At 43.4% G+C, this 27,902-nt stretch overlaps 1 protein-coding gene across 1 annotated transcript in view; it reads left to right on the plus strand.

Moving 5' to 3' along the window:
- The first annotated feature begins 294 nt into the window (after positions 1-294).
- FOXK1 (forkhead box K1) overlaps positions 295-27,902 on the plus strand; it is a 47,701-nt gene continuing 20,093 nt past the window's right edge. The window contains exons 1-2 of the mRNA XM_074158571.1: positions 295-674; positions 26,941-27,138. Coding sequence (XP_074014672.1) covers positions 295-674; positions 26,941-27,138 — 578 coding nt within the window. The remainder of the gene's footprint in view (positions 675-26,940; positions 27,139-27,902) is intronic.

The raw sequence follows: 27,902 nt of genomic DNA on the forward strand, positions 1-27,902 counted from the left end.
CGTCCCCTCGGAGGGGGTCGCTCCTTCAGCACCTGCCCGAGGAAGAGTCCGGGGTCCGGGGCCCCGGGCCTGGCCCGCCCGGGCCTGCAGGCGGCGCCGCGCCCCCGCCGAGCCCTTCCACCGCGGCGGGGCGGCCGGGCCCGCCGCCTCCGCTGCTGCCGGGGGAGGCCGGGGAAGGCGGTGGCGGCGGCGGCGGCGGGCTCGGCTCCCGCTCCGCCCCGCATCCCCTCCCACCCCCGCCCCGCCGGCTCCGCCCCGGAGGCCGGCACGCTGGCTCGCTCCCTGCCTGGGAACATGGCCGAAGTCGGGGAGGACAGCAGCGGGGCGCGGGCTCTGCTGGCGCTGCGCTCGGCGCCCTGCAGCCCCGCCGCCGCGCCCCCTCCCGGGCCGCCGCCCCCGGCCGCGCCGCCCGCCGCCGCCGGCCCGGTGCTGGCGCGGCTGCAGGGCCGCGAGTTCGAGTTCCTCATGCGGCAGCCGGCCGTCACCATAGGCCGCAACTCCTCGCAGGGCTCGGTGGACGTCAACATGGGGCACTCCAGCTTCATCTCCCGGCGGCACCTGCAGCTCAGCTTCCAGGAGCCGCACTTCTACCTGCGCTGCCTCGGCAAGAACGGCGTCTTCGTGGACGGCGCCTTCCAGCGCCGCGGCGGCCCGGCCCTACAGCTCCCACCGCAGTGAGTGCCGCCGCCGCCGAGGGCCGGGCCGGGGGTTGCGGGGGCGGTGGCCCCGGGGGAGGCGGCCGGGGGCCCGCGGGGCTGGGCCCGCTCCGCCTGGAGGGGACGAGAGAGAGGGGGAGAGGCCGCGGCCTGCGGGGAGGGAGCCGGCGAAGGGCGTGAGGGGGCGGAGAGGGACCCCTCCGCCCCGGGGAGGGGAGGTGGGGCTGGGTGGAGAGGGCCCGAGGAGGAGGAAGGGGACGAGGAGGGGTCCCTCGGCCTCAGCGAGGAGACGGGCCTGAGGTAGGGGGCCACCTCTGACGAAGGAGAGGGTGAGGGACTCTCCCGGCTCACAGGGGGGCTGAGGTGATGGTGAGGGGCCACCTCTGATGAAGGGGACAGGGAGGGATCCCCCCTGCCCATGGTGGGTCTGAGGGGACTGAGGTGGGTGAAGGACTGCCTCTGAAGAAGTTGGCCTTGAGGCCCTCCCTAGACCACAGAGAGTCTGGAGGAACAGTGAGGGGCTCCTCGTTTGAAGTTGGCTCAGGTGGGTGAGCTACTCTCAGTGCAACAACAGAGTGACCCACACACACCTGATGAACGTCCCAAGGTGGCAGTGAGAGATGTCCACCTGGTGACCAAGCAGAAGGTCCACCTCAACATCAACAGAGGATGTCTTCACCTTCCTGGCCTTGTTGCTGTCCATGACAGAAAGGGAATGACATTTACCAGGGCTGGGGCTGCTCCCTCTGAGGGAGCTGTGTCTGGAGAAAAAGTGTGAGCCCCTCGCCCCAGGGTACTCCTGCAGCGGGCTGTCACCCATGGTCATCGTCCTCCATGCCTGCCTGCCAACAGGCTCGTGTTCAACTGGTGACCGTTACGAGGTTTCCAAAAGAGAAATGAGAGAAGAAGGACTCTTGTCAGTGCTCTGAAACCTCCTAGACCCAGGGCTTGCCTTGCCTGGAAAAGACCTAGTGGAAAAAGTTGGAAGGCCACTTTGGCAAGGTGCTTATTTTAACGTCGGCAAGTTGGGTGTTGTTCTTGGTGTCTCTCTGGGGCAACAGGAAAAAAGGGGGAGTCAGACCAGGCCTGACGGTGATGTTGATGGTGATGTTGCTCAGCAGGACCCCCGGAGAGCCGGCGCCCAAGGTGTCTTTGCTTTGTTGAGGAAGGGGAGAGGGCTACCAAAGGGTTTTCTGGGCTAGCTGAGAGGTGGTTGCCTGTGCCGTGTTTTAGGTGAACTCTCTTGCAGAAAGAAGAAAGAGGTTGATGTGTTTCTTCCTCTGAAAGCATTGTTTATGGTTGCCGAGCACTATCCAAGGACTGCAGCACTTCACCCCGGGGGCGGCAGCGTGGTAGCGGTGGGTGATGTAATTCCTGTGTGCATCTCTCCAGGTCGTACCAGACAGACTGTGTCTAATGCCATCTCTGAGTGAAAACACGCTGTAAAGGCAGCAGATTGAGGTTTTTATGATGTTCCACTAGGCTTTTTGTTGTTTGTGTAAAACATCTGTTTTCATCTGGCAGTTTTTGGCTTTGGTACCGTTTACCTCCAGCATCAGGGTCCCGGAGTTATCCCTCTCTCGCCAGCCTGTTGCTCAGGGGAGGGTTTTTTAATTACTCATTTCCTCTGCAGGCTGCTTCATTTTGTACTTAGTAATTTAGTTATAACTCCCTAGCTGCTTGCTCTCTGAGGCGTTTTGGTTTGTAATGTGTTTCATTTTCTAAAAGAGATGTCCTTTAGTGTCTGTTTAATTAATCTTGCTTTGTAAAACAAGACCACCCGAAGCCCAGGGCTTTTCTGTTGTTGTTCCTTCTGGCTCTGGGTTTATCTGTGCGAGCTCTCTCCTCCCTGTCATTCTGATTCTTCAGTTGGTTAATCATAAGCATTGTGCTCGAAAACTCTCTCAAGCAGTGACTTGGTTGCTTATTTCTCTCCCCTTCCATTTGCTCGTGACTCCTGGAGTGAGAACTGGCAATTTTCCTTCTTCATCGCTTTAAAGGGAGGAGTTTAATGTACAGTTATGAACTCGGCACAATAAGGCATCCTCTTTGCTTGGCCGCTGTTTGAGCTACATAAATAAACTCGATGCTCCTCCCTTTCTGACCTCCAGAGTAGGAAAATGTTTTGCATCAATCTAAAGGAATTTGCCCCCTTGCTTCTAACAGGTAAACAACTCCTTGCTCCTTGCTGGCCAGTCAAGGGTTTTTAACCCAGACCAGGAAAAAAAAAAAAAAAAAAATCCTGTCGAAGCTTGTTACACACAGTCTTGATTGAGGCTTTAAATTGTTCTCCTGTCCACTGTTATCTCCACTCTTGAAAAATCAGACAATTCCCTCACAGTCACCCCTCTCCCCACACACGCAGAGGCAAATCTCCCCCCTCCCTCAGTAAACAGAACAAAGCGCCGGTTGGTGCCATTTCTTTTCTGTGGAAACGCCTGTATGCTTGCTGCTAGCCGGCTAATATCATCAAAAATAGGACAAAGTAAAGATAAGTCCTAGCACACAGACTTTACAGTACAAACTATATTTTTTTCCGGATTATTTTATGGTAACGCTGCTGGCCTGTTTGATACAGCCACACCTAATCCATGTACCAAGCACAATTCCTGTTAAATTTCAGGAATTAATGGCCATTCCATTCAATGATTTAGATGGGAGGTCCTTGTGGTGTGGGGAGCTCTTGCTGGTAATCTTCTAAGAACCACTTGTTGCAGTGGTTGTCCCCTTTCTTGTTTTCGGGGGGAGTAGGGGTTCACCTGTAAAGGATAGCAGGAATATGCAAAGTCCTGTTTCTTTTGGACCCATGCAATCACTGCTGCTGTTATAGTATAAGCAAATGAGATGCTTGCGTATCGTGAGATTGTGAATGGAAGCAGAGGGTTCCAGGAAAAAAGTGTATTTCAGATTTAATCCATACTATTTCTTAAAAAAAAAGGATAGTGGGCTCATAGATTCTATTTCTGAGGTTTCTTCTCACTTCACATTTTCTCTATAAAACTTCTCTAAGCCCTCTTCTAAGTTTAGAAGTAGTTGTTTCTAATGTTTACGGAGGATTTTGTCAGGATGGGTGGGGAAGGGAGGACAGAGGAGGAGTTTCTGGGACCTTTCTCGCAGACTGGACATACCTCCTGACACAATCAAACTGGTCAAAACGAAGGGCCTTGGAAAAATTTCCCGTCGCTTCCTCCCATGGACATCAGGCCTGTTGTGTGATCTGCTGGAACCAGAATTTCACTGCTGGGCGGCAGCATCGTATTTCACAGCTGTGTTGTTATGGAAGATTATATTTCGCAGATGTGATGACATAACTGTGAAGTGTAATTAAACAATAATGGCCAACAAGGAGGGCATTTCCTAGAGGTTAATGACAGTTAAGAAACAAAAGTGGGTGGAAGAGTGGAGGGCCCGCAGTACAGCTGAAGACCCCTTAATCTGTTTAATTAACGTGAGTACCACGCTACAGCAGTCACTGCAAATATAAATCAAGATGAAATTATGGAAGTACTTACATCAAAAATAAGTGCTTTAAATCAAATTAAGGATCGCTAGAAACTCTTTTTTCAGCTGTGCTAGCGGAAGCTGGAAATCTGTGGATATATAATTGGGTATTTTTCTGTAAAAAAAGGGAAAACTCAAGACTATCAGTGGGATATGCACCAGATTTTTAGAACTATTGATACAAGCAAAAACGTAAGATACAGCAGGAACCGTAAGCTGGAGTACTTTTTCCTGCTGTAGACAGTAATTTTTTCAAATTTACAGTATAATTAGGTGTTTACGGGGTAAGGTTAATGCTGAATTAGTAACTTTTTCTTTGTTGTCTTCAAAACTGACTCAATTGTTAAGTGACAATAATAAATTGGAGTCTTGCAGTAACTAAAGTATTTATTTTATTCCCCTAGTCCCCTCTAGAACTGCAGGGACTGAAACAGTTGAAAGTTAAGCTTGTAATCCAAATTTTAAGCAGCAACGGGTCAGGATTTCAGATGCTCCCAAGTACAAAAGTTCTGTTGGCTAAAAACTGCAAATGTTGATTGAGCGTAGCCTAATAATAGCACTTGAGTTTTCTGAACCGGCAGCTCAATAGATTGGAAAATGGTGCTTGTCTGTGAATATTTCATGGGATATTTGCTTATTGCTTCTGTGACCGTTTTGTATTTTTGCAGTAGCGCTATTAATGGAGCCTGAAGTTTGTGTTTTTCGGTGTAAATGGGTACTTCAGTACCAGATTTCTAAGCATAAAAATAAGTCTTTAAAGCTGCAGTTCTAGCATTTAGGAAATGGAAGAAATGAATGGAGGAGTTTTTTTAGTTTGAGCATAAAATACAAGGCAAGTAAATATATGGATGTATGAAATCAAATTAAAACATGGAGTTAAAAAAAAAGTATGTATATAAGCCCCATTATAAATTGAAAACTTACTGTGCATGTGAAGTTTTATTAAGAGCGCGCTGCTTTATTTATAATGGGATTTTCCTAGGTACTTAATAAATTTGACAAAAATAAATAGTCCAATACTCTGAGCACATATCAAGGTGCTGATCCCACAGAATTTTACGCGTGCATTAATCTTCCCGTATTGTGAATACACAAATCCACTTCAGCGTTTGGGTAGTGAGGGTGTCTCTGCGAGTGGGGCTTAGTAACCAAGAAGAAAATTGAGAGCTGGATCCAGCAGTCTTCTCGTTTCCCTTTCTAAGGGAGATTGTACAGTCTTGTTAGCCAGTACGAGGCACTAATTAAAGTAAGAAAATGGACATAATTGAGAAAAACGGAGATATACACGACGTATCGCAGTGTTGTGATGACCTCAGTAACCACTCGGCCTCCATTCTTGTGGTTAGAACAATGCCATCATGGTGTGCACGAGCGCGGGTGCCCTCACATCTCGGAGGGAACTGCAAGCCCTACGTACACATACTAAGGAAATGCTTTGACCACATAACCACGACGACAGAACTAGTTGTTTCTGAAACGCTGCATATGTATGTTGCCTCCAATAACTCCTCCTGTAGTTTTGCTTCTTGAATATTGCGTAATCTGCATTTGCAACCTTTTTTTTTTTGTTTGTTTTTTGTTTTTTGTTTGAAACGCGTCGTTTGCTTTGCTACAACTTGTGGATGGTGGTTTTACTCTCGCTAGAAACTCTTCAAAGATTTGCTTAGTGCTTCGTCTTATATTTTTTCATGCCCTTATTTGATTTCAAAGACCGTCTTTGAGAACAGGTTTTTTTTGTTGCACAGCGAGGTGGTGATAAAGGATCACTTGATTTTAATTATGGAATTTATGTCAAGTAATAATTTTTGGCTAAGCAGCTCAATTTGTCATGGGTTATATTAAACGTTTAAGGAAAGTTTCTCTCATTATGTGAAACTACTGCTCGATTTGTTGATTCAAAAATAGCTGTGCTGTAAATCAGGTTGCGAATATAAAGTAACGCCATGCAAAACTCAGTCTATGTTCTCTTCTATATTCTTTTAAACCACGCTTGGTTCAGTTTAGCTAATGTGTTGATTATGAAAAGATTAGTCTAACCAGAACATGCCACACTTGTCTTGTACATTCTTGTGCAGGGTTTTAAGCTATAAAGGCTTAAATGTAGATTCAAGTTGTGCTGGTGTAACTTCTTTGTGTTAACAAACTCCCAATCCTAACATGTATGCTTAGCTGGCTGTGGAATTCTTCCAGCTGGTACTGCTTTTATATAAATCTAGGGGATGAATGAGTGTGAGAGTTTTTGCTTTTACAAAAACGGGAATAAAAATGATGAAATTTGTAGTAATTCATATCTGAGTTATTTTGGTGCCAGCTGTGTGAGCATCCTCACTGCATGTTTTGACTTCTGGTAACAAATCAAAATAATGGTTTTTTGCCCCCTTTTTTTTTTTTTTTTTTTTTGGTCCCTTCAGAAAACAGGACACACAATCTTGCACCGAATAACTGAAAGCATAAATGACAAGCAGATTAATGTGATTGTTTTCTTTGTAAGCAAGCTCTTAGTAACTGTGCTTCGATAGCCATTTAGCGTCAGAGCTCTTCTGTGGGATGCCAAATTCTCTTGCTCGGTGTTGCAGTTTCCTGGAGGAGTAGATGTGGCAACAGGATGTTGGTAAAGAACAGGAAACTACTTGAATTTGCTACTTAGGCCAGTAATAAGACTTTATTTGCATGGCATATGTGTAGTAATTAGTGCCTACTACTGACAGAAGTTTTTGCAGCAGTTGCAGGGTGTGGAGCTTGGGGAGTGTGTTCAGCTCTGAGCTTTGGGGGGTGGCACTCGGTACTGGGGGGTAACAAAAGGGATGTAACTGGTTAGGGGCTTGTTAAACCACTGAGATTTGACAGCTACCTCCAGCTGGCTTTATTATTCGGGGTGGATCTCTCCTAGCACTCACCTCCGTAACAGTTCTTCTCACTTGTGCTGATCTTTGAGCTCCTTCTAGCTCTAATGACTGTCCGAGCGGGCAGCAGCTGGGTGTTCCGCAGTTGGAGCCAAGGGCCACCGCCACCAAAAATGCTTAACAGACCAAGCTTCACCCTGCTGCTGGTTAGGTGGGGATGAGCCAGCTTTCCCTTCCCCAGCCAAGTGGAAATGTGGTTTAAAAAAAGAAAAATCATGTGCTTTTGAGCTGGCGACGTTAATGAAAAGGGAGAGGAATTATCTCATTTGCTTTTAGTAGAGATTCTTTCCTCTCCTTTTTCTTAATAGCAGTCGAGAACACAGAAGCCTCTCTCGCATGTAGCCATACCTAATATCAGCTTTGTTTTAGTGCCTTTGGTTCTGCCCCCATTTATCTAGCAGTTTTCTGAGGGTTTCCTAAGTTTGCAGACCCATGGCTAGGATATCGATTTCAGGATTACTACTTAAAAACAATCAAAAAAAAAAAAAGGTGAAAGCTAAATACGGTGTAGAGCTTAGTCCGCGGTGTATTGGGTGGTTAAGGTCTTTGTTGTTTTACAGTTGCATACGTCTAGGACAAGCAATGAATGCCATAAGAAGACCACTGAGTTTGTGCGGCGCTTTCTGGCTGGTAAATTTAGGTAGGTTTTAAACATTGATTTATGTGTCTGAAGTGGCTGGTGAACCCTGATGTACCAGACTGCAAGATCAACACCAAGAAACATGGGGAGCCAGAGGCTTTGCAGTAACGTTTGGAACAAATCTGTAAGATGAAAAAGTTGAAGCAGTTTTTTTGTCTCCTGAATGGGGGCGACAAAAAGACATCTTAATGCACTTCTAGACTTGGTTAATCGACTAATTGTGAGTACAAATTATCGTGTGGTCTTAATGCATTCACTTCAGTCAATAATTCAGTATTAATCACTGAATGGTTTTTTCAAGTATTTATAAGTCTCCCTATTTCAGTTGACTGCAGACTCCTTATAAAAGCAGATTGATGAGATGCTTATAAAGCAAATGAATCTCTCACTTAGGGAAATGTGAGCAGAAATTTCTATCCAATAGTATATTCTTTGTTTTCATAGTAGAGAGACAATTTTACTAATGTCCATTCACTCTTGTCCACAAATGTTTTTTGCTAGTAATTCACAGCTTCAGTTTCTTCGGAACAGCTCAATAAAATGCATGTGTGCGTTCCTTCTGCATGGCACTTAATTTTTATGAAATACATATTTTATTGGATGGTAAAACATTAAAGGATCTTAATGGCCTAATTAATACTCTGTATCCACTTCTGTCTTGTGTATTTTGCTCTTCGTTACCCTACTGATCCTTTTTTCATGTCTTCATGCATTTTTTATCATAAAAATTTCAAGCAGTCTTGAGAGAGCACTCTATTAGAAGCCTGTTCTTTGAATATTCAGCAACTCTTAAGTAAGATTTGATTGATAGTCCCTTCCCTCCCTACCCAATCTATTTTTCGTGATTTAAAAGTGAGCTTAATTTCTTGGGTTGTCGTTTGTTATGTATGCGCAATTTACTTTGGTTTTCCTCCCTCCTTTAAATGTAGCAGATATGTAATTTTCGTGTTGTTTGAGGACATCTTGACAGTTTGGGAGAAATAACGTAGAAATTAATTGGGAGCTCTGCCTTAGCTGAGGGAGCAAAGATGGACAGTCTTTGTCTGGTTCTGTTAATATATACTGTGTGATTAGGGTAGGAGGATAAGCAGAAGAAAACTTTTAGCACATTGTTACCACTTATTATCCTGTTTCTCTGGAATCTTCTAGCGTAAGAGGCTATTTTCATGTGCAAGTGCAAACCACTCCATCTTTTACAACGGAACGAGGAGACAAAAAAGCTTGCAGAGGTATTCCAAGCACTGTGGAAAAGGGTGTCCCTCCCCTTCTCTATGAAATATAACATTATAGCTGTACCCCTTTTTTCTGCTTCGTGCCACTTTAAAGAGAGCCTTGGGAAGTCTTCCCACACAAACTGTTTTAATCTTCTGTCTCCCTTAAGGCCACGTACAGAAGCCACCAACATTTTGACTAAGCAGGACTGGACTCCCTGCAGAGCCAGTTTGTGCACTTGCTAAAGGAATTGCTCTTGAGCAGTTTAAGGCCTTTCCTCTCTCCAGGGCATAAGAACTATGGACTCTTAAACACTCAAAATCCTGATTGCGTGGGAGGAGAAAAGGACTAGACACAGAAAGCAAATTTTGTTTCCACCTGATGGGTAGACCAAAAATGGTTTTGCTTTTCATATTCAGTTTGAGGTGTAGCCCAAACTAGTAAGGGTAGACTTTTGGTGTGGGAGATGTGCCAACTGCTATTTATTTATTGATCTTTTTCTTTTTTTTAATTGTTTCACGGCTTGTGTAACGTGGTGTACCTTGGGTTGGCTGCCTGCCCACCGTGCGTAAAGGGGTGTTGACTGTCAACAAGCCTGGCAATTGGGTGGCTTTGCCTCCTTCTGCCTTGTCCATTCAGCTGTATAATTACCATCTCTCCTACCATGTCTCCCTCAGATGCTGTCTAATGAGACAAGCCATAATGGAACTGTTCTAGCACTGCAAAGACCTGCAAAGGAAGTCAAAGGCTGGCACATGCTTTGCTGCTAATGTCTTTTTTTTTTTTTTTTTTTTTTTTTATGGACTATTAAAGCAAGCACTGAAGTTTTCTTTAGGCATAGGAACTCATAGGAGAAAATTCCTAATGTGTAGTGGTTCAATAAAAATGTTGCTAGCATTTTTATTTTTTTTTGTATTTTGTGTATAAACAAGGCATATGCAAACTGGCTGTTAGAAAGAAGCGCAATCAAGTAGATTAGACTTGTACGGGGTCTGTTTACAATTGACTGTCCCAGATCAGCGCTTCACTGCAAACGGAGCCGCAGAATGAACTTGGGAAACAAAATTGTTTTGACGGACAGTGATTCAGAATCTGAGGTCTCTTGGTGACAAGTGGTGCATCCTCTTCTCCAAGTGCTTCACAGTTTCTTCTCAATTTCGTCCTGCTTTGTGCTCCACCACGTAGTATTGCAAGTATGAGAATTCTTACTAAAAAAAAATTGTAGCAGAGAAGGGCTAGAATCCCATTCCCCAAAAAAGCTGATGTTGTAAACTGTGAAGTTTGTATGTAGCTTCCAGGTAAAATACAGCTGCTAAAGTAAAATGTTTCCCTAATTCTGTAAACTATACTGAAGCAAAGGAAGGGGAGCATTAGAATATGCCAGTAATATGACAAGTTAACTCTCTAAAATTTCCTGATTTAAAAATAATGGAACTTTGGCAGTAACTTCCATATGTGCTGTCGTTTCACAAGAGTCATTGTCACTTTAGTTGGTTAAACTCCTTTCAAGGAAGAAACCCCTCAGCACAGTCATATATGCTGGCAGGATTTAAAATACCTTAATTAATCTTGGGATTGTTTTACGTTGTTTGCAATCTTAGCTGTGTCCTGCTAGGTGATCTTTCACGAGCCAGTCCTGTACATCATATTCTCCTCAATAATAATAAAATTATTTTCTTTTTCTCTTCTTTAGTAGGTAGGAAGGTTGTGCCTGGGATTCTCTTCTAACCTTTATTTTCAGTGTCAGTATTTTGAAGGCTGCAGGTGGATGTCACTTTGTGGACATTTGTGTGAGAGATGCTCTCTGTTGCCCCAAACATTTATTTGGCTCCGAGTCTAGAAGATGTCAGCTTTTAAAACATTTAAATTACCCTCACAGCCACTTTTAAAACAGTAATCCTGGCTTCCTCTACTGGGTATTGAATGGATTGTGAAATGTCTTCAGAGGGAGTGGAACGGACTTGAGCGAACATTTTGCAAAGTCTGACTCCATATGGATCGTTTTTTATAATGTACATAAATAGTACATTAGCTCTTCCAAATCACTTTCTAAATGAACTGAACCAGCCTCAAAGGAAAATACATCACAGTCATGCTCGGCGTGTTAGAGCCCTCTTAGAGACTCTGATTGAATGTAAAGGTTAGTAACATCCCACACGCGAGCTTTTTCTGGCATGTGTATGTGGGAATTAGGGCCTCTTCCTGAGCTTTACAGAGGTTATTTTCTTTTGCACAGCCTTTGCTAATGTGTTTATAGGTAGTGCCTTATATTTGAAAGGGAAAGTCTTCTAGATGGCTGGTGAGACCTTTCAAGGAGACGGGCTGGCTCCCTGAAAGCAAACCCTGCAATGATGAATGGCCCATTAGAAGAAAGTTGATGGCATTGCAAATGAGATTTACATGAGAATTAAACTGCTCTAGTGTATCCAACAAAGATGCTGAAACAAGTGCCTTTTTCTCATGGTTATTAGGAGATTTTATGAACTGATCTTTACAGACTCCTTCTCCAGGGTATAAAAATTTCCCAAGGATCTGGATGCTCGTGGTAATAAAGGAAGAGTCTGCCCCAGAAGATGGGAGGTCGGATGAAAATAGGGGTAGAATCGAAGTTGCGTGTTGCCTGTGGCAGCCATGGCCAGATTTCTGTGGTGAAAGGGGCAGGATCTGCGGCAGGTTGGAAATTCCCCAGCAGTTGAGCAAAGTTTTAAAATGCTTGGTGTTGAGTTAGGTATGGAAATGAATAACCAGTGGTACTTGGGGAGGCCAACTGTGGCGCTGCAGTTAGTTCCATGCTCTCACTACATGCTTAATTCTCAGTGCGTTGCTTAATTTCTTATTGAAAACAGAACTCTTTGTAGAAGCTGTTGCAGGGAAGTTCCCCAGAGCGTGGGTGCAGGTGGGGCTTTTCTTGGCACTGAGGTAGGTGTTAATTGTGGTTTATGATTGAGGGAGGAATGTACTTAGTTGGGTGTTTCTGCCAAGATGAGCAGAGGAGGAAAATGGTTAATATTGACCTTTTTCGTTTTAACTGAGATCAGTGTGAGCACCAGAGGCTTGCAAAGCCTCTCGGAAGGGCTCTTGAATTTCGCAGAAGCAGGGAAGGAGTGAGAGATGCTGGTAGTGGCCACGCTCTGCTGAGTCACTTCTTGTGGTCTCTGCTGTGGTAGATTGGAAGCCAGACTTAGGCTCTTTTCTTAAGGTTTGTCTTGGAGGGAGGAAAAAACTGAGCCCATCATGAATGGGGGCTCGGCAGCCTTTTCTGGCGCAGAAACACCGTGGGCAAATGTGTCACAGAGCGAGTATTGACCATTTCTTTGACATCTCTGGAAAATGAAGTGAATGTCAGACTGACCACTGACTGCCTGGAGCTGGCCGAATAGGGGGGGTCTGTGGACCCCCTCCAGGGGTCCTGAATCCCCATCACTGGGGCTGGGAGCTGTAGTTTGGCAGTAGACCCTTAGGACTGGGAAAAGTGGGATGTGAGAAGTCCTACAAGAAGGCGAGATGCATCGTAACTCCGAGCCCTTGGCAAGGGCCGAGCAAAACTTGTGCCATTTCAGTCTTACAGCGGAGAGTTTGCCACCGCCTCATGAAGGAAAGGTGTAGGACCAGGGTGGTGAGGGCAGAACAGAGAAATAAGCATCATCTTACTTTGTTTCATACAAGTTGCCTTTAACCATGCGCTTGAATTAACTTAGTGGGACAGCAAGTTAGCATGGGGGTGGATGGAATAACCTTGTTTGTCACTGGTGTCTATTGTATTTTTTTTAATAGCATAAAACCTTGGCTGCTGTCAGGCATACACTTGAAGAATATTTATCTCCACAGAGTGCTTTTTTTTCTTTTAAGCTTCTGCTCCACTCCATAGTTCTGCCAATTTGATCTGCACTTTAGCTTTGTTTAATGGGTATTATTTGGTAGGGTTGGGATTTTGTTTTGGTTTGGCTTTTTTCCCTTTGAAACATCACTTTGGGATCTAAAATGGAGCTGCTTTAAAACCGAAGAATAGTATATGGTATGTATTTTTTTTGCCAATATTGTCAGTGTGGCAACCATATAAAATGAATTTCTGCGTCCTTTGAATATGCCCCAAACTTCACTGATTGCCGTGCCGATGAAGAGTCCTCCAGGGCTTTGTGGAAATGCAGCTTTAAGACACGTTTTCACTCTCTGTCAAAGCAGGAGTGACAAGTACAATGTTAATTCTTCTAAGGTGGACACTGGCTTAACAGGACTGAAATCCCCACTTTCATGCAGCCCATTTTACAGAGGTCCGTAGGGGCCAATAATGCCTAGAAAGTGTTCAGAAATATTTGAACTAGGTTTGTAAAAGCTCCTTATTCTGTCGCCCAGTCTAAACAGCCATCCAGCCCCATGATGAACGCGCTTAAAATCCCGCAAGAGGCCCTGTAGGTCCTAAATACACATTTACCGCCTAAGCAAGGGGGGCTGCGCTTGTGGAGAGAGACAATTGATCCTGTCCCTGTGTGTTGATTTTTTGTGGCATTAGCATGTGGGGTAAAGCAGGGGGAGAGGAGTTAATTTTAGCTTGATTAGCAACACGGAAGGGAATCAAGATGACTGCGTTGGAAATGGCAGCGGGATGAGATCAATGAGGGTAGTTTATTTTCATGCATCTAAGTGGGTGTTCTAAGCAATTTAATTTTTTCTTTTTTCTTTTTTCGTTTGTTTTTAAGAGAACCAAGAATGTTAATGCATTTAGTCCTTGAAATCCTCCTGTGGTCACAATTCTGGATACTTTAATGTTATTCATGGTGGTTGTTTTAAATGAACACCAGGTGTCTGTTTTCTGTTCCTTAGCAGTTCCTTGTTTCTTTTTTCTCTGTTACCTGGCTCAGCAGCAAGTGGCCAGTGATTCTCAGTACTGGACTCTCGGTTTTTCTCCTACGCACCTTTGTTTATATTCTGGAGCATGTTCAAAACTGTTTATGATTAAACATTGCTCAAACAGCCAGGTTAAGATTTATTGACATAAAGGAGGCTGGGAGGAGGGAGCGGCTGGCTGGTCATCTGTGTCTACTTCCAGCTGATAGTGGTGGTGTTGAACCTGTACACGTGTCTGTGCAAGGGCTGTGGTGTGTCACACAGGCTGCTGTGCAAAAGCACGATGGTAAGGGACCGCTACCTGTCACCACAGTCTTTTTTTTTTTTTTTTCCTTTCTACAGTACAGTAAAAGCTCAAGCAGGGGAACGCATGTAGGTGATGAGCTTCTTCCTCAAGCTTGAGGTTCTGAAACCATCCCATGGCTCTTGAGCAGGGCACCCCTATTTTTCTCTGGGTGAGAGAGGTTTGCGCAGCTCCAAGGAGAGAGATCAGGCTTTGAAACGTGCCTACAGGGTTATAACCTACAGGAGTTTTAAGCAGGGATCCTTTTAAAAAAAGACACATGCCCCTTAAAAGACAGTGGTGGTATATGGAAGGCCAGGAGGTGTTCAAAATGGAAGATCGGAAGGTGAGCACTAGTTAGGAAGAAAATCCAAATGAAAATACAGAAGGATCAGAGTTAGAAAGAGGGTAAGTTCATAAAACAAATAAACAAAAAATAAAACAACAACAACAACAACAAAAAAAAAGCCAAAAAAACCCCATCTTTTCTGAAGCTAAACCAATTTGTTTCCTGGACACCCCTCTTAGCTACATGCAAACCAGAGGTGTTAAATAGCTATTTAGCTTTTGAAGGAGTCTGTATGTAGCATGCTGGGTTTTGTTTGTTTCTTTAAAAATCACAGATATTGGTAATTTTCAGGCTTTAGAATAAAAAAATGCAATGCTGACAATATACTAAAGAAAATTAACAGATCAATCAGCCTAACATGGAAAGGGATTTTTAGGAGTTATAAGAGTTGATGATAAAAGTGAGATAGACGCACACACAAATATTGCACATAATTTACATTTTCTCTGAAGCTCAAATATTTATCGGCTGGTGAAGAAATGGTTAAGATAGGATCTAGACCTCTAGAGGCTAGAATACCTGATTAGAGCAGCAGTGGTACGCAGGCTGGTGTGTGTTAGAGAGAGTCTCTTAACTATCGGTATTTTTATGTATACAACCACACACACAACAAAATAACATAATAGGCTCGCTGTGTGTTAGAGATGATATCAGGCGTCTGCAGAGCCGATAGCGAAACTTTCTGGCGCTGGCAGCCAACCTCATTTAAATAAAAGCTTCATCTGCACCTTGTGCCAACCCACTTCGTCGGTGGCAAACTTTCATATCAAGTTTTTGATGTCAGGCCACTCGTTCTGACACTCAGAACACCTCCCGATTCCCAGACTTCAAAATAAACAGCAGCTTTATGGTTAATTTTAGACTTTAAATGTTGTCTGCAGATAGATAGCTCTTGACATCCCTGGGAACGCAACTGCAAAGTTTTTCTCCATTATCCTTATACTGAGAGGCATGAAAATGAGACAAACTTTAATTGACTGCAGGGTAGTGTTGGTTAAGACGTGGCTTACCATGTAAAACAGAAAAAAGCTCACTGTATCTGAACAGTTTGCTCAGAGAAATGAAGTTGTTTATAGTAGGGACTACACAGGAGAACAGAGCAGCTTCTGTAATGCTGTCGTAGAATTCACCCTCGGGAGACTTTAATTAAAAAAAAAAATCAGACAAAGAAAAACCCCAACCAATATTGATTAAAAGATAGATGCTAGTGATGCTGCAGATTAATTTATATTGATGTAAAATCACATCTGATTTTTGTGGGTGTAGGTAAGACCTTCCAGGCTCAGATGTTGAGCATGTTGGCAGACTGGAGTTAGATCTTGCGATGCTTCAGACTGGCTGGACTCCACGTAATCTGCCCGATGCGCTGCTGAACGGTGGCTCACGTGGTTTTAAAGGAATAGGAGGGCTCAGGAGGAGAATTGGAATTTGTCTTCTGATAGCGAGCCCTCTGCCCAGGACTCCTGGTTCGGAGTGAATGGCATATTTTGAAGCTGACTCCAATGTTTTGAAATGTGAAACTAAGTGAGGTACAATTATAGCACCACCTCTTTGTTTCTCTGTGCCTGGTGGGTGGGCACCAATTAACTACCATGTTGTCTTAGCATACGTAATTAATGAGGTGGTCTTTGTGGTGGGCTTTAACAGAGTCCCTGATCCAAGTACCAAAAATCTGCCTTAAAGGTATTTGTTATGAAAGCTACTTATTGATATTCTTCTGATTATACCAAGGCTTGGTTTCTGAGATAATCTTACGTATTTATAATCCATCTGGAAATAATTATCAGGATTTTTCTGGATTGATTTTAATATAAATGTTTATAGTTGGGGTTTTCTTTGTTTTAAATAGATAAGCGAGTTCATCCCTAGTCAGGTGTGGATCGACTGGTGTTCCACCGAGTTGGTAAATAAGTAGTGATAATGATGGGGTTTCAAAAATATCCTTCAGCTTTCTCTGCAGGCGTTAAAGTGACTGAAGAGACATTACCAACTGGCTGCCAGTGGGTTTTGCTGGAAGAGTTTCAGAAAGGTGGTTTTTGAAACTGCACATTCCTGACTCTTTGCACTCCGATAGCTTTCTGTAGGAGACTGGAGCAGCTTCTGGTAGGTTTTTTGGCATCGGGCTGAGCAGGATTACTCCGACCCACCTTGCAAAGCTGGGGATAGTAGGATCTGGAAAAGACCCATCCGTAATATGGATTTCCCAGGCAGGGTGGTGACTCCAGAGGAAACCTCCTGCCATTCCTGCTGGCTCTCCATCAGCTGATTGAAACGCCCTTCTCAGCAGTTTCGGTGATGTTCTTTCCTGCTCCTCTATGAGATGCTATTTTGATACTCCGTGAACTTATTCCTTGACCTTGTTGTGGTATTTCATTACTGAAAAAAAAATGGCAACTACAATATCTTAGGTGGTGGTTTTTCCTTTCCTGCACTGTGCTTTACTCCTCAAAGGGGAGGATATAGAAGTGAAGCTGTGCTAGATGTCTCAAATAATTTTCAAAGAGTAAAATCAAAACCCTATTAAAGAGACGTAAGGGATGTGAAAACAAAAATACAGCTCTTGATTCTTCGCTACTAATTCTCCAGCGTGAAACAGCCTCGAATGTTCTCACTTGCATGAAAAATTAACTGCCGCTGTTTGTGTCGGTGGTGTTGCTTGATTTATTGGTTTGCTCTGTGACAGCAATTAAAAGCTTTGCTAGATAAGAAGTTGTCGGGAAGTTGTGTAGAATTAAATGACTGTTGAAGTTTTACAGCATGGTATCGATGTGCAAACTCTCCTTAAGGTTTTGCTTTCAACTTCTAGTGGTTGGAGCCTAAAAAAAAAAAAAGTGCTCACCTTCTGTGTGCTTTTAAAGAAGGTATATATGAACCAAAGCAGCATTTTGATGTTCTTTGGGTTGGGCTTCTGGTATCTCTTTTCCTTTTTAGCCTTCCTCATCAGCCCAGGGGTGTTGACACTCTTCCCCGTCCGCCACCTGCTTGGCTCAGTTCCACTCCCTGCCTTTTCCCGGGCCAGGCAGTGGCCGAGGTGGGACATCTGCGGAGACCAGAGGGACTGAAGAAACAAAAATAACTTGTGTGTATGTCTGTGTGTGCAGTGCGCTGGCAGGGAGAGGAATCCCAGAGTTTGCCCAAACTTTCCTGTGAATATTGCTGGCTTCAAAGGAGTTTACTAAAATACCTACTTGAAAATCTGCCGGTGTGTGGAAGTGTTTCTCAATGCGTTTGAACCTTGATGAAATGGCATAAAGGGAAGCCCTGTGCAACTGAGCTCAATAGAAACATTCATTACAGCTAATTTACTTGGTGCTTTTAAGAGACATAGCTATTCATAAGTTGTGGTTTTGCCTGATGCTGCTGGTAGTATTTGTTTTAAATAGATATACTTGCCTGCACACGCTCGTTGCCCATCTGAAATCTTGTCTGGCTGTGTTGGAAACCTCGGTTTAAACATGGTAACATGCAGCGTTAGGCAAATCCCAGTGTAACCTGTGGTGCCTTCTCATTAAGGGCAAAAATTCCCTGACCGTGTGTACGGTTCCAGCTGAACAGTTGCAAGGAGCATAAGGAAAAGCTCTTGCCTGTGACAAAGAGAAATGGCAATTTTAATTTTTTCTGAAGCATTGTCCTTGTTCAGCCATTTTACTGCTCTTGCTTTTTTCAAGGCCAGTCAGTGAATAAACTCTGGAAGCATGAAGGTACTAAAAAGCACTTATTTTGCAGTAAGAGGAGCCTGTGGATCCCATCTTAGACATCCACGAACCCACTCCTGCTCCTGCAGACGTGACCTGCCGGTTGCTATGGGAAAATTGCCATGGGTACGGGGCCGCAGGAAGCGCTTGTTGGAATGCAGAAAACATTTTTGGGCTTTGTTTGGTCCTCGTGCATACAGCTGAGTGACTTTGGGTTTGAAATAATTCAGCTGAATCAAAGAAAATTGTGACTTTTCTGTTTCAGGAACTTTTGAAAATTTCCAGCCCCAGAGCATCAGCACAGTGGCTGATGTGATTTACCTGATAAAGACCAGAGCATTTCTCAAAATGAATGAATTGCATTTCATTTTCTGAAAGGAGAAGTTTGGATCATGTGATGCTTAAATCTGAGTCTGTGGTTACATGCTGTGTTTTTTTAGAATCTGTCATAAATCTGCAGCATTTCTGCTGGTACCTCCTCCTTTCCTTCCCTTCATACTCGTCCCCTCTGCCTCCTCTCTGTTGGTGCTTGTGTTGCCATGGAAGGCAAGATCAGGGAACTGAGCTGCCTGACAACTTACTCCAACAAAAAAAAAAAAAAAAAGAAATTAATTATAATTTCAGCTCCCTGGTTTGATTTGCTGTGCAGCGGGGTCGGATGGTACTATTGGCAGGAGGGTGACATTGGGAGGAAATGGCTGAGGGGAAGGAATGGTGGTCGGGATAAAGGAAATGCCTTTTACAGCAGAGAAAGAGATTTAGATTGTGTTAAAATAAATCTGCATAAGATTGAGTGGTATAATTGATGTCTCTTTGGGGAAAAGATTATTTTTAAGGCAGAAGAAAGCAGTGCGCCATCCACGTGAGCTGGAGAATTTTACCCAGTTGTCCAGTTACTCATCCCAGCAAGTCCAGGGTAACCATGGAAAGAGGAGGATTTCCAGCTAACTCGGATGCATTTCAGGGGAAGGACAGAAAATAATCCCAGTAAACTGGAATTATAGGCCAGTTGATACTAATGCCACTGGATCGGGTATGAGGAATTCCAGCGTGCGTTGGCCTTTACTAAAACCAGGTTTATGTTAGCTCTCATACAGGAATGATACCTAAGAAGCTGTTAATTCCAGGGACCCCAGCGCACTCCAGTTGAGCTACTTCTGCATCTGGCGTGACAGGGCAATGGAAATAGTTGCTGGTACTTTTTCTGGAAAAAGTTTTCAACAGAAGAAAATTAAAATTCATGAAGTCGAAGTACGACCACTCTCTCTTGGATTCAACTAATTATTTCAAACCTGTGCTCGCTCACATATGCACACAGACAATTTTAGTTCAGTCCCAGCTGATCCACGCACTCCTTTGTATATCTGTAATGTTAAGCGTGACAGTATATATTAAATTGTGTTACAAAGCATGGAAGGCAAGTGGTTTGTGAGCTCAGGGTAACTGTGAGGTTGGAAACCAGTCTTCCTGATCTAAGCTGATGTTGTGACTTAAAGAATAATTATGACCAAGCGTTTCAATGGGTTGCTCTGCCTTTTCGGCAGCGACAGAGATCGCTATACTCCTTTATTTGCAGATAATCTCAGTACTTTCTAAATCTAGTTTTCCTCCAGTTACGTTAGAAACACTAATGGTGACTTTTATAGCTTTTCCTCTAATTAAGCAATAGTGGATAATACCAGAGGTGGTTTTGCAGGGAACTCTGCAGTTTATTTCCTTGTCCTGCTGCTTTGTGGCAATGTCCTTGTCTTTAGATTGAGTTGATTCATTTCAGGAAGAACAATTGTGGATTCTGGGCTTCACCATTTACTTGCAACCCCTTTGCTTATCTCTTCTTGAGTGCAACAAATGATTTTACAGACCGGCACGTTACAGATATTTCTCTGGTGTGTGTTTGATAAAGGACTTTATGGGGAGGCCTTCAGTAGGATTTCTCTGTTAAATCTGGTGAGGTCGGTAGAGCAATCGAAAGGGAAATAGCAAATGCTGCAAACTCATTACTCTAAGACTGGTAAGTTCCAAAACGAACCAAGCACTCTTAAAAACCTGGCAGTTATGCTGCCTGTGTCCCTTAGTCTAAAGAGATGTGTAAAGAAAAGAATTATAATGACTCTTAAATTGCCATGGTGATAGGTACATGCTTGTTTTGTAATGTGTACTTAGACTTAAGAGAATAAAATGGATTTGTCTTCGTTCCTCCTGAACTCTTTCTGCAGTCTCAGTGCAATTAACTTTTTCATTTGGAATGCAGATGGCAGTAGCCAAGTCGATGATATAACTGGTTTCTTATTGGTATTGCTTACAAAGTGTTATTTAGGGGAAAAAAAATTCTAGGGTAGGGAGTGGAACAGGAAATGTTGGATGATTTTATTATTATTATTTTATTATAAAGGAGGGGTGAATAGTACCTAATCTCCTGTGACAGCTCAGACAGCTTTCAGAGCTTGTTGTAATGGTTTTATGACATTCATTCAAACTAATATTCATTTAAATTCACTTGTGTTTGAAAGGTGGTTTTGCTACTCATGTTTTCCCCTGCCTTGCTGCTTCAGACAGCTCTAGTTCCAGCAAAATAATAATTTTGAGCACAATACTTACGACGATTATTCCTACTGGGGAGTGAGGGTCTGGTTTATTTTTGTGAAGATGGAGAAAATCGATTTGCTTATTTTAGTTACAGAAATGTGGGGAAAACCCTTCTAAATTTTTTGAAGTGGTTTCGTTTGTGCTGGGTAGTGCCTGGCTGTAGAAAAGCTGAAGTTTGGAAGAGCGTCGCCGTCCCTGGGCAGAGCGCGGCGTCACAAAGCAACAAATCTTGGTCAATATACGTTCCCAGCTCAGCTGTTTTCCAGTGGCCACGGCAATTATCAGAGCCTTGTTTTTGAAGAAATGGGAATCTGAGGTAGTTGTTCTTGTCTCAGTTTGCCTATCTCTCCATGGGCAGACCTTCAGGGCTCAGATACGGTTAAGTGAAGCAAACTCTTATCTTTTTCTAACCAAATTAATTTTGATATTGGGTGCACTGGTGCCTAAATTTTCCCAGTAAGTCTTTTATGTTGTCCAAGGCACCTCCTTTCAGACGGCTTCAAAGTATTATGGGAATAGGGAGTGGATTTATGACTTAATGGGAACTTGATTTTCATAGGTGCAGGCATGTGGTTCTTAGCTGATTACAGAAGACGAAGAAAATTAGCTACAGGAGGTAATTGGGGCACTTCTCTGTAACGGCCACTACGTACAGTACCTGCACACTGATCGTGGCCTGAAATTTTGGTATTTATCCTACACATTGACTGAAAGGGTGAGAAGTATCCACCTTGCCCTCTGGGAAAATCGTGTCAAGTACCTTGAAATAAGTGGTAATGGTAATAGCCTGACAAAGATGACTGATGGCAAATTCTCACTTGAGCCGAGAAACCCGACATGTTTTTGGAACTTTGTGCATGGGAATAATACTGTATTCTGCCGGGTGAACTATATCTAGTTGACACAAAAAAGAAATTGGTTTCAGAGAAGTTAGAGGGGATAGAGGAACAGTTATGTGGGGCTTGTTTGGGGCTTTCTTCTCTTTTCTAAGGGTTTTTATGGGCATCCTTGGTCAAACTTTAGCTAGAAGCGACACAGTTCTGTTTTATCACAACATGTGCTGCTGTAACTAGAGCTCTGCCTGTCCACGTTTGCTGAATCCAAGGAATTTACTGATTGGAGAGATAACTGCCTCATCCTTAAGAGCTGGGCTACTGTCCCCTCGCATCATGTGGCAGAGGGAAAGACTTAGATACCACGAGTCAGTGGTGCAGGAACACTATCTGGAAAGTTTAAAAACAAGCAGCATTTGCAACACAGGGAGACAATCCTGCTTAACTAATTAGGGTTTTTTTTGAACAAAACCTTGGGACTGCGTTACTCTTCTGATTCACATGACGAAAAGTGTTATTTTTAACGAAGCGTTTCATAAAATGTTCCTCGCCCAACCTGCATCTCGGTGCTGTAAAAAACCAGATGCTACTGGTGCATTTGTACTTGCAGCATTCAGGAATAACAGGATTTCGTACATTACGGCAAGATAAAGTAGACAAAGATAGTACCAGCTTGTTGATGACAACTCATGTGTAACAGTCTTCCAACTTACTTTTCTGGTTATTCCCTTTTGCATAATAAACTGGAATGATGTTTATATATGGCATAACATATGACATTTTATGTTATGTTTATATATATATTACATGATATATATAAATATCGTCCCAGGTTTATATATACATTTTTGTGTGTGTATATACATGTTTTTATATATGTTTCACCTTGCCTTTTTCATGATTTGTCTTCCCAGTTTTGTCACTGTGCTTTTCCACAGTGTAAATGTAAAAGCATAAATCTAGCACAGTTTCCTGTCTCCTTTTAAAACCTTTAAATAGCTTTTTCTTGCTGTTACGCAGCAGATCTTAGCAGAAGTCGGTTGGTGTTGAACAGCACTCAGGGTGCTCTCACAAAGAAATCGGTGACTGTAATAGCTTCTGTTAAACCTGGTACTGTGTTCTGGCAAACGCATCTCCGTTTCCTTTACGTCTGTGACTAAAAGGTGCTTTGAGGAGTGGGAGAATAGTCTGCTTTTTATAGTCATGCAGGGTATGGAGTCGTTTTGTTGGGTTTTTTGCCTAACCGTTTTTAATGAAGTCTGCTTTGGGGGTGCCTGTCTATGTAAAGTCTAGTTTTCCCTAGCAATTTATTTCCTGCAATTTATTTGCAGACCTTACGTAGATGAAATGCTTGTGGTCACTGTCACTGGTTCACCACAGGGAAGGGTGCTTAATAGCACGGGTGCTGTGCTGTCAGTGAGGAGCTCATCCAGGAAACTTTTGGAAAATCTGTCTTATTTAAACTAACCAACCAAGAAAAAAAAAAAAAAAAAATCGAGAAACATCTCTTATATCGCTGTTACCATGTGTGGCATGTGCACTCCTCCTCCTCCCCTTGGTCCCCAGGGTATATGTAGCATACATTGAGCGAGCGCTATGGAGGCTGTGAACTGAAGCGTGCAGCGGGGAGCCAGCAATCCATTTTCTTTCGCTTTCTCCTGCCTGTAAATCTCATAAGGCAAGAATTGTTTCTATGCAGTTTATGGAGGTTGGGGGGGGTGTGTGTTTGTGTTTTCGGTTTTAACACTAAAAAAAAAAAAAAAAAGAGCTTTCTATTCTCACTGTCTTGCAAGGCATCCTAGAGATAGAAGAATCCTTTCCCACAAGGAATTGAGATGTATACGACATACTGTAACTGTGTAGAAGTACAATATATATGGGTTTTATGGCCATGGATTGTAGGATATACCTCTCTGTACCAGGTTATCAGGTAAAACTCTGCAGCGTTGAAGCAGGTTGCTTCCTGCCTGTAACAAGATCAAGACGTTTTGCAGACCATTAATTTACCCCACGTAATCAGCTGGAAGTTTCAGAGGTGCTTAAGAGTTGCCTCTTGGGCACCCTTGGAAATACCAGTTAACTTCATTATGCTTTTTATGTTGAGTCTAATCTGTGCTTTCAGATTGATCTTTGTCTCATGATGGAAATGTTAAGCAGTAGTAGTGATTGCTGTGCATCTTTGATAAGAATCATGCAAAGTGGATCAAACAGTATAACTCAGTTTAAATAACTTGGAAATATATAGAGTAACCTTAAAGAATGCATGCTCAGTTCAGCTTGGGCTGCCTGTCTTTTGTAGAAGTATAATTCTCACATGCTTAAATCCTGCACTAATGTGCCTCACTCCTAAATAGGACTACCTGATATAATTTGAATTTATCCTCTTTTGGTCAGAAGGAGGTTAATTAAGGGAACAATTAGAAAAGCTCATTAAAACTGCATTCAGGTTCAGTGTCATGAAATGCGATCTTCCTGTGACGAGATGAATCAGAAATCATGCTTTTCTGATTTCTCGTTGACACAGTTCCCCAGTATCGGCGCTGATTTGAAGCAGTGTCTCGGGCTGTGCTGTTGTCACCGTGTGCGTTGCTGTGGTAGCTGTGATAGGGACGGGCACAATAACCTTAATCCCAGGCACCCTCTCATCCCTGAGGGAGGGGAGGAGTTCTACAGGAATGTACCATCTGTTTTCCATCGCATTTCCATTTCTTGGGTCCCAGGTCTTTTACAGCAGTAAAAGCATCGGTTTGGATAAACTACCCCCACCTTTGTTTTGCGGGCTGTGTCAATAGCGGAAACCAGCACAGACTGGGAGCTCCCTTGCATATATCCGCTCTCTGATTTTTCTGGGACTGGCTCCTTACGAAATGGCCGTGTACGTACTGTCTAGTGTAATGTGTGAAAAGTAGCTGTAAGTCCTGGGTTCTGTTTCAGTGGCTTGGGAAGCCTGTCTTTCTAAAAACGAAATCACACCACCCAACAAATTGTTTGCTTGTGTAGTCACAGCCCAGCCTTTCCGATTCCCTTCCCTTGTTGCAGTCGGAGATTGCGGGTAAGTCCCATGGCTGGATGGGACTGCTTTGGGGAGGCTCTCAAGGAAAAGCAATGTTAGACGGGCCTTTTCAGCACACGTTTTCTGGGTTAGTGTAGACTTCATCTTTCGGGTTGACTCACGATTTTGGATAAGTAACAGATTTTGTTAAGATTGCCCATACTTGCAGACTGATGGTTCTGCCTCAAGGTGTTTTGGGTGCTGGTATAAACTTCTTATCTCTCATTGTTACAGCATCAGATAGTACAGTAGAGCAGAGGAGTTAGTTGCGCCATCACCTGGAAGCAATAACATGTAGGAGATGTGGATCTTGCGTTACTGGGTCCTTTTGAAAAGGAAGAGGTGAGTGGCAGTCGGACAGAGCTCCTTGCTGGTGTGAAGCTGCTACAGGGACCTTATTCTGGCCTCATCAGTGCTGCAGAACTGCCCGAGGGCTCTGTGCAGTCAGGCCTGTTGAGATCAGCAGCAGGTTGGGATTGCACTGAACGCTGTTAAACAAGGACTGATTTGTCCTTGACTCAGATGTTGAAAAATGCTGAGCACCTGACGTTACAGCAGAGAATTCCATCGCTCTCTGAAAGCAAGCTCAGGTTTTTCCCTGGTAGGGGCTTGAGAAACGATGAAGCTTTGCTCGTAGTGGTATTGATCCTCAGTCCATGGGATGCTCACTGAAAACTTATGCGTTCTCTGCTTTTTTTCTTTAATCTGTGTAGTAGTATGAAGGCTTAAAATCCAGAGTAGTGGTTCAACAGCCTCGTGTCGGGTTCGTCTCTGTAAGCTGTGTGCCTGCTGCTGGCAGGCATTGCAAGGCATGGACTCTCTGCTATTCTGAATTGTGCGTTTGTATTGAGTCTGCAGGGAACCGTGTTTAGAAGGGTTAGATAAACACAATTAGGTTGCATTGCCAGCAACGATGTTCTTATTTAATGCATTAATGAGTGCAGGTGGCAGGACCTCTGTCGTGAATTAAATGCAATGCAAACTCCTGCTGTACGTAGCAGAGCCGCTGTGAGTCCAAGCCGCTGATTGCTGAGCCAGCTCGTTTGAGAGGTGAGGTGGGAGGTGGGAATGAGCTTCCCATGCCCAAATGATAATTTTGTACTCTTCGTGGCAGGTTTCTGAACGTTACCTTACAGCAGAACTAGCTTGTGCAGAAGAATCGAGAGCAAGAGATTATGTTTTTAGAGCTGTGATGGGATGTTTGTCTGCATTTCTGTCAGTATCAGCATGAAGATAAGGTGGTCACAAATACAGATTTACTTGCCTGCCACCTGGCAGGATTCAATAATGCACTGCTTAAAAGAATTATGTTCAGCCTACACCAGCGCTGGAACAACGCTGCCCGAGTCCCTTCGTTTCCTTCTATAGGCAAGATGCTGGAAGGCAGCACAATTACTGTGCTCTGCTGGCCTTTCCCACGGTGAAACCTGGTTTTTATTTCTGCTGCTTTAACCTTGCTATCTGTGAAATGATCCCTGGAAAGCTTGTATTGATTGTACATTATTGTCTAATTAAAGTGCAATAAGAAGAATTGCAGAACACTCGCTCTTACAGCCCTGTGCCTATTGTAGGCACTATAAATTAGAGAGCTTTCTGTTCAAATATGGAAAATGTCAGTACTTATTTCCTTTTGAATTTCCCAGCATCTCCTGAAGGCGACACTTGCAGATGTATGATTATTTTTTTTCCCCTAAATAACAATTGGAAAGAAGTGTTATTTAGAGAAGAAATGAGGCCCTGTAGGCTTGCAGGGGCCCTGTTAGCTATAACCCGTGCTGTCTAAAGGGAGGCACTTCTAAATGAATGTATTTTAATCTGAAACCTGCTAGATGATCCTTTAGCATCATGTGCAGAGATATAAATGGGTATTAGTTATACAATATGTAGAGGCCAGTCTTTAAATAGTGCTGACTGGTCTTACCTGGAGGCTGTTTGTTGCTCTGTCTGGACTTTCTGGCTCTTTGCTCCATGTTGCTTGTGGTTTGATATTTTCTAGTAACTTATATCTTCCTGAGTTATGTGCAAGGAGCTAATAACGGATAACTCCTAGTCCTTGATACAGCAGGAACCCCAGAGTTTGTCATGATAGTTCTGCATCTTGTTCAGTCATTGACTGAATACATGGCCTTGGGGAAATCACTTGACTTACCCAAACCTTCAGCTTGCATCTAATCGCTAAGTGATACGTTATACAATATGATACATTTCCAGGGATTTATGAATGATGAATAATTCTGCCCAGGACACTGGGCAGAAAGATGTTACAAGAGAGTGGTGGACTTCTGTGCTATGAATGGATTAATGAGTCACCAATTGCATACAAGAACACTTAAACATGTTTAGTACCGTGTGTGAAACTGACTTTTCCCTGTCTTTCCTTTACAGATGTACTTTCCGATTCCCTAGCACGGTTATAAAAATCCAGTTCACGTCTTTATACCATAAAGAGGAAGTAAAAGAGGAAGCCTCATCGCCTCCCCTCCGGCCACTTTACCCTCAAATATCTCCTCTGAAGATCCACATCCCGGAGCCGGATCTCCGGAGCGTGGTCAGTCCCCTCCCGTCCCCCACAGGCACTATCAGGTAAGATGTTAACTATACAAAGTGTGCTTTCTGGAAACTCCGTGTTCCCCGACACCAGTCTGTCAGCCCTGTTTTGTTTGGTATATTTGGTGCATGAAATGTCCCATTAAAAATCACTAGTTAAATACTACGTTCAGAATGATGGAAGACTGCTAAAAACTGTGTTACGGTGGCTGGAAGTAGGGCTGAAGGGTTTTCTTTAAGAGCTCAAAGGATTGAGGGGGGAACTTGAATGTTAGTTTCACACTATAGAGTTACTAGTCTATCTTTGGCTGTGGAATTAGAAATATTTATCAAGAGCTACCTATATGCACGGAGAAAAGAAAGCAGGCAAAAATTTTCTATGTTAGGACTGCCTGTTTTATTTTTATCTCACTAATATTCTGTTGTTGCTGGGTGGTGCCGGTGTTATCTGAAGTTAGGGACAAGGGTAGCCATTGGCACGTGGTTTCCTGGGAATAGAAGGAAACAGGGGTAGGATGCTGACCGTGTACTGAGGGGCCACAACAATCTGAACGTACATCTCTGCCAGTATCCTGTTTTGTAAATTATCTGATTCATGAATGTGCAATAGAAATAACCTGAACATCAAGTTACTGTCTGGAATATTTTCTTTCTTCTCAGCAATGAGTTGATGTTACAGAGTTGCACTGTAATCTCTTTTAACATTAAAGCTGTTACTTGAGGTATATATTTTATAAAATAAAGTATACTTATGGTATAGGATGATGTATTAGAGTTTTAAAACATGGGCCTCAGAACAG

This window comes from Numenius arquata, chromosome 14, assembly GCF_964106895.1.
Source record: "Numenius arquata chromosome 14, bNumArq3.hap1.1, whole genome shotgun sequence".
NCBI classification, from domain to species: Eukaryota; Metazoa; Chordata; class Aves; order Charadriiformes; family Scolopacidae; genus Numenius; species Numenius arquata.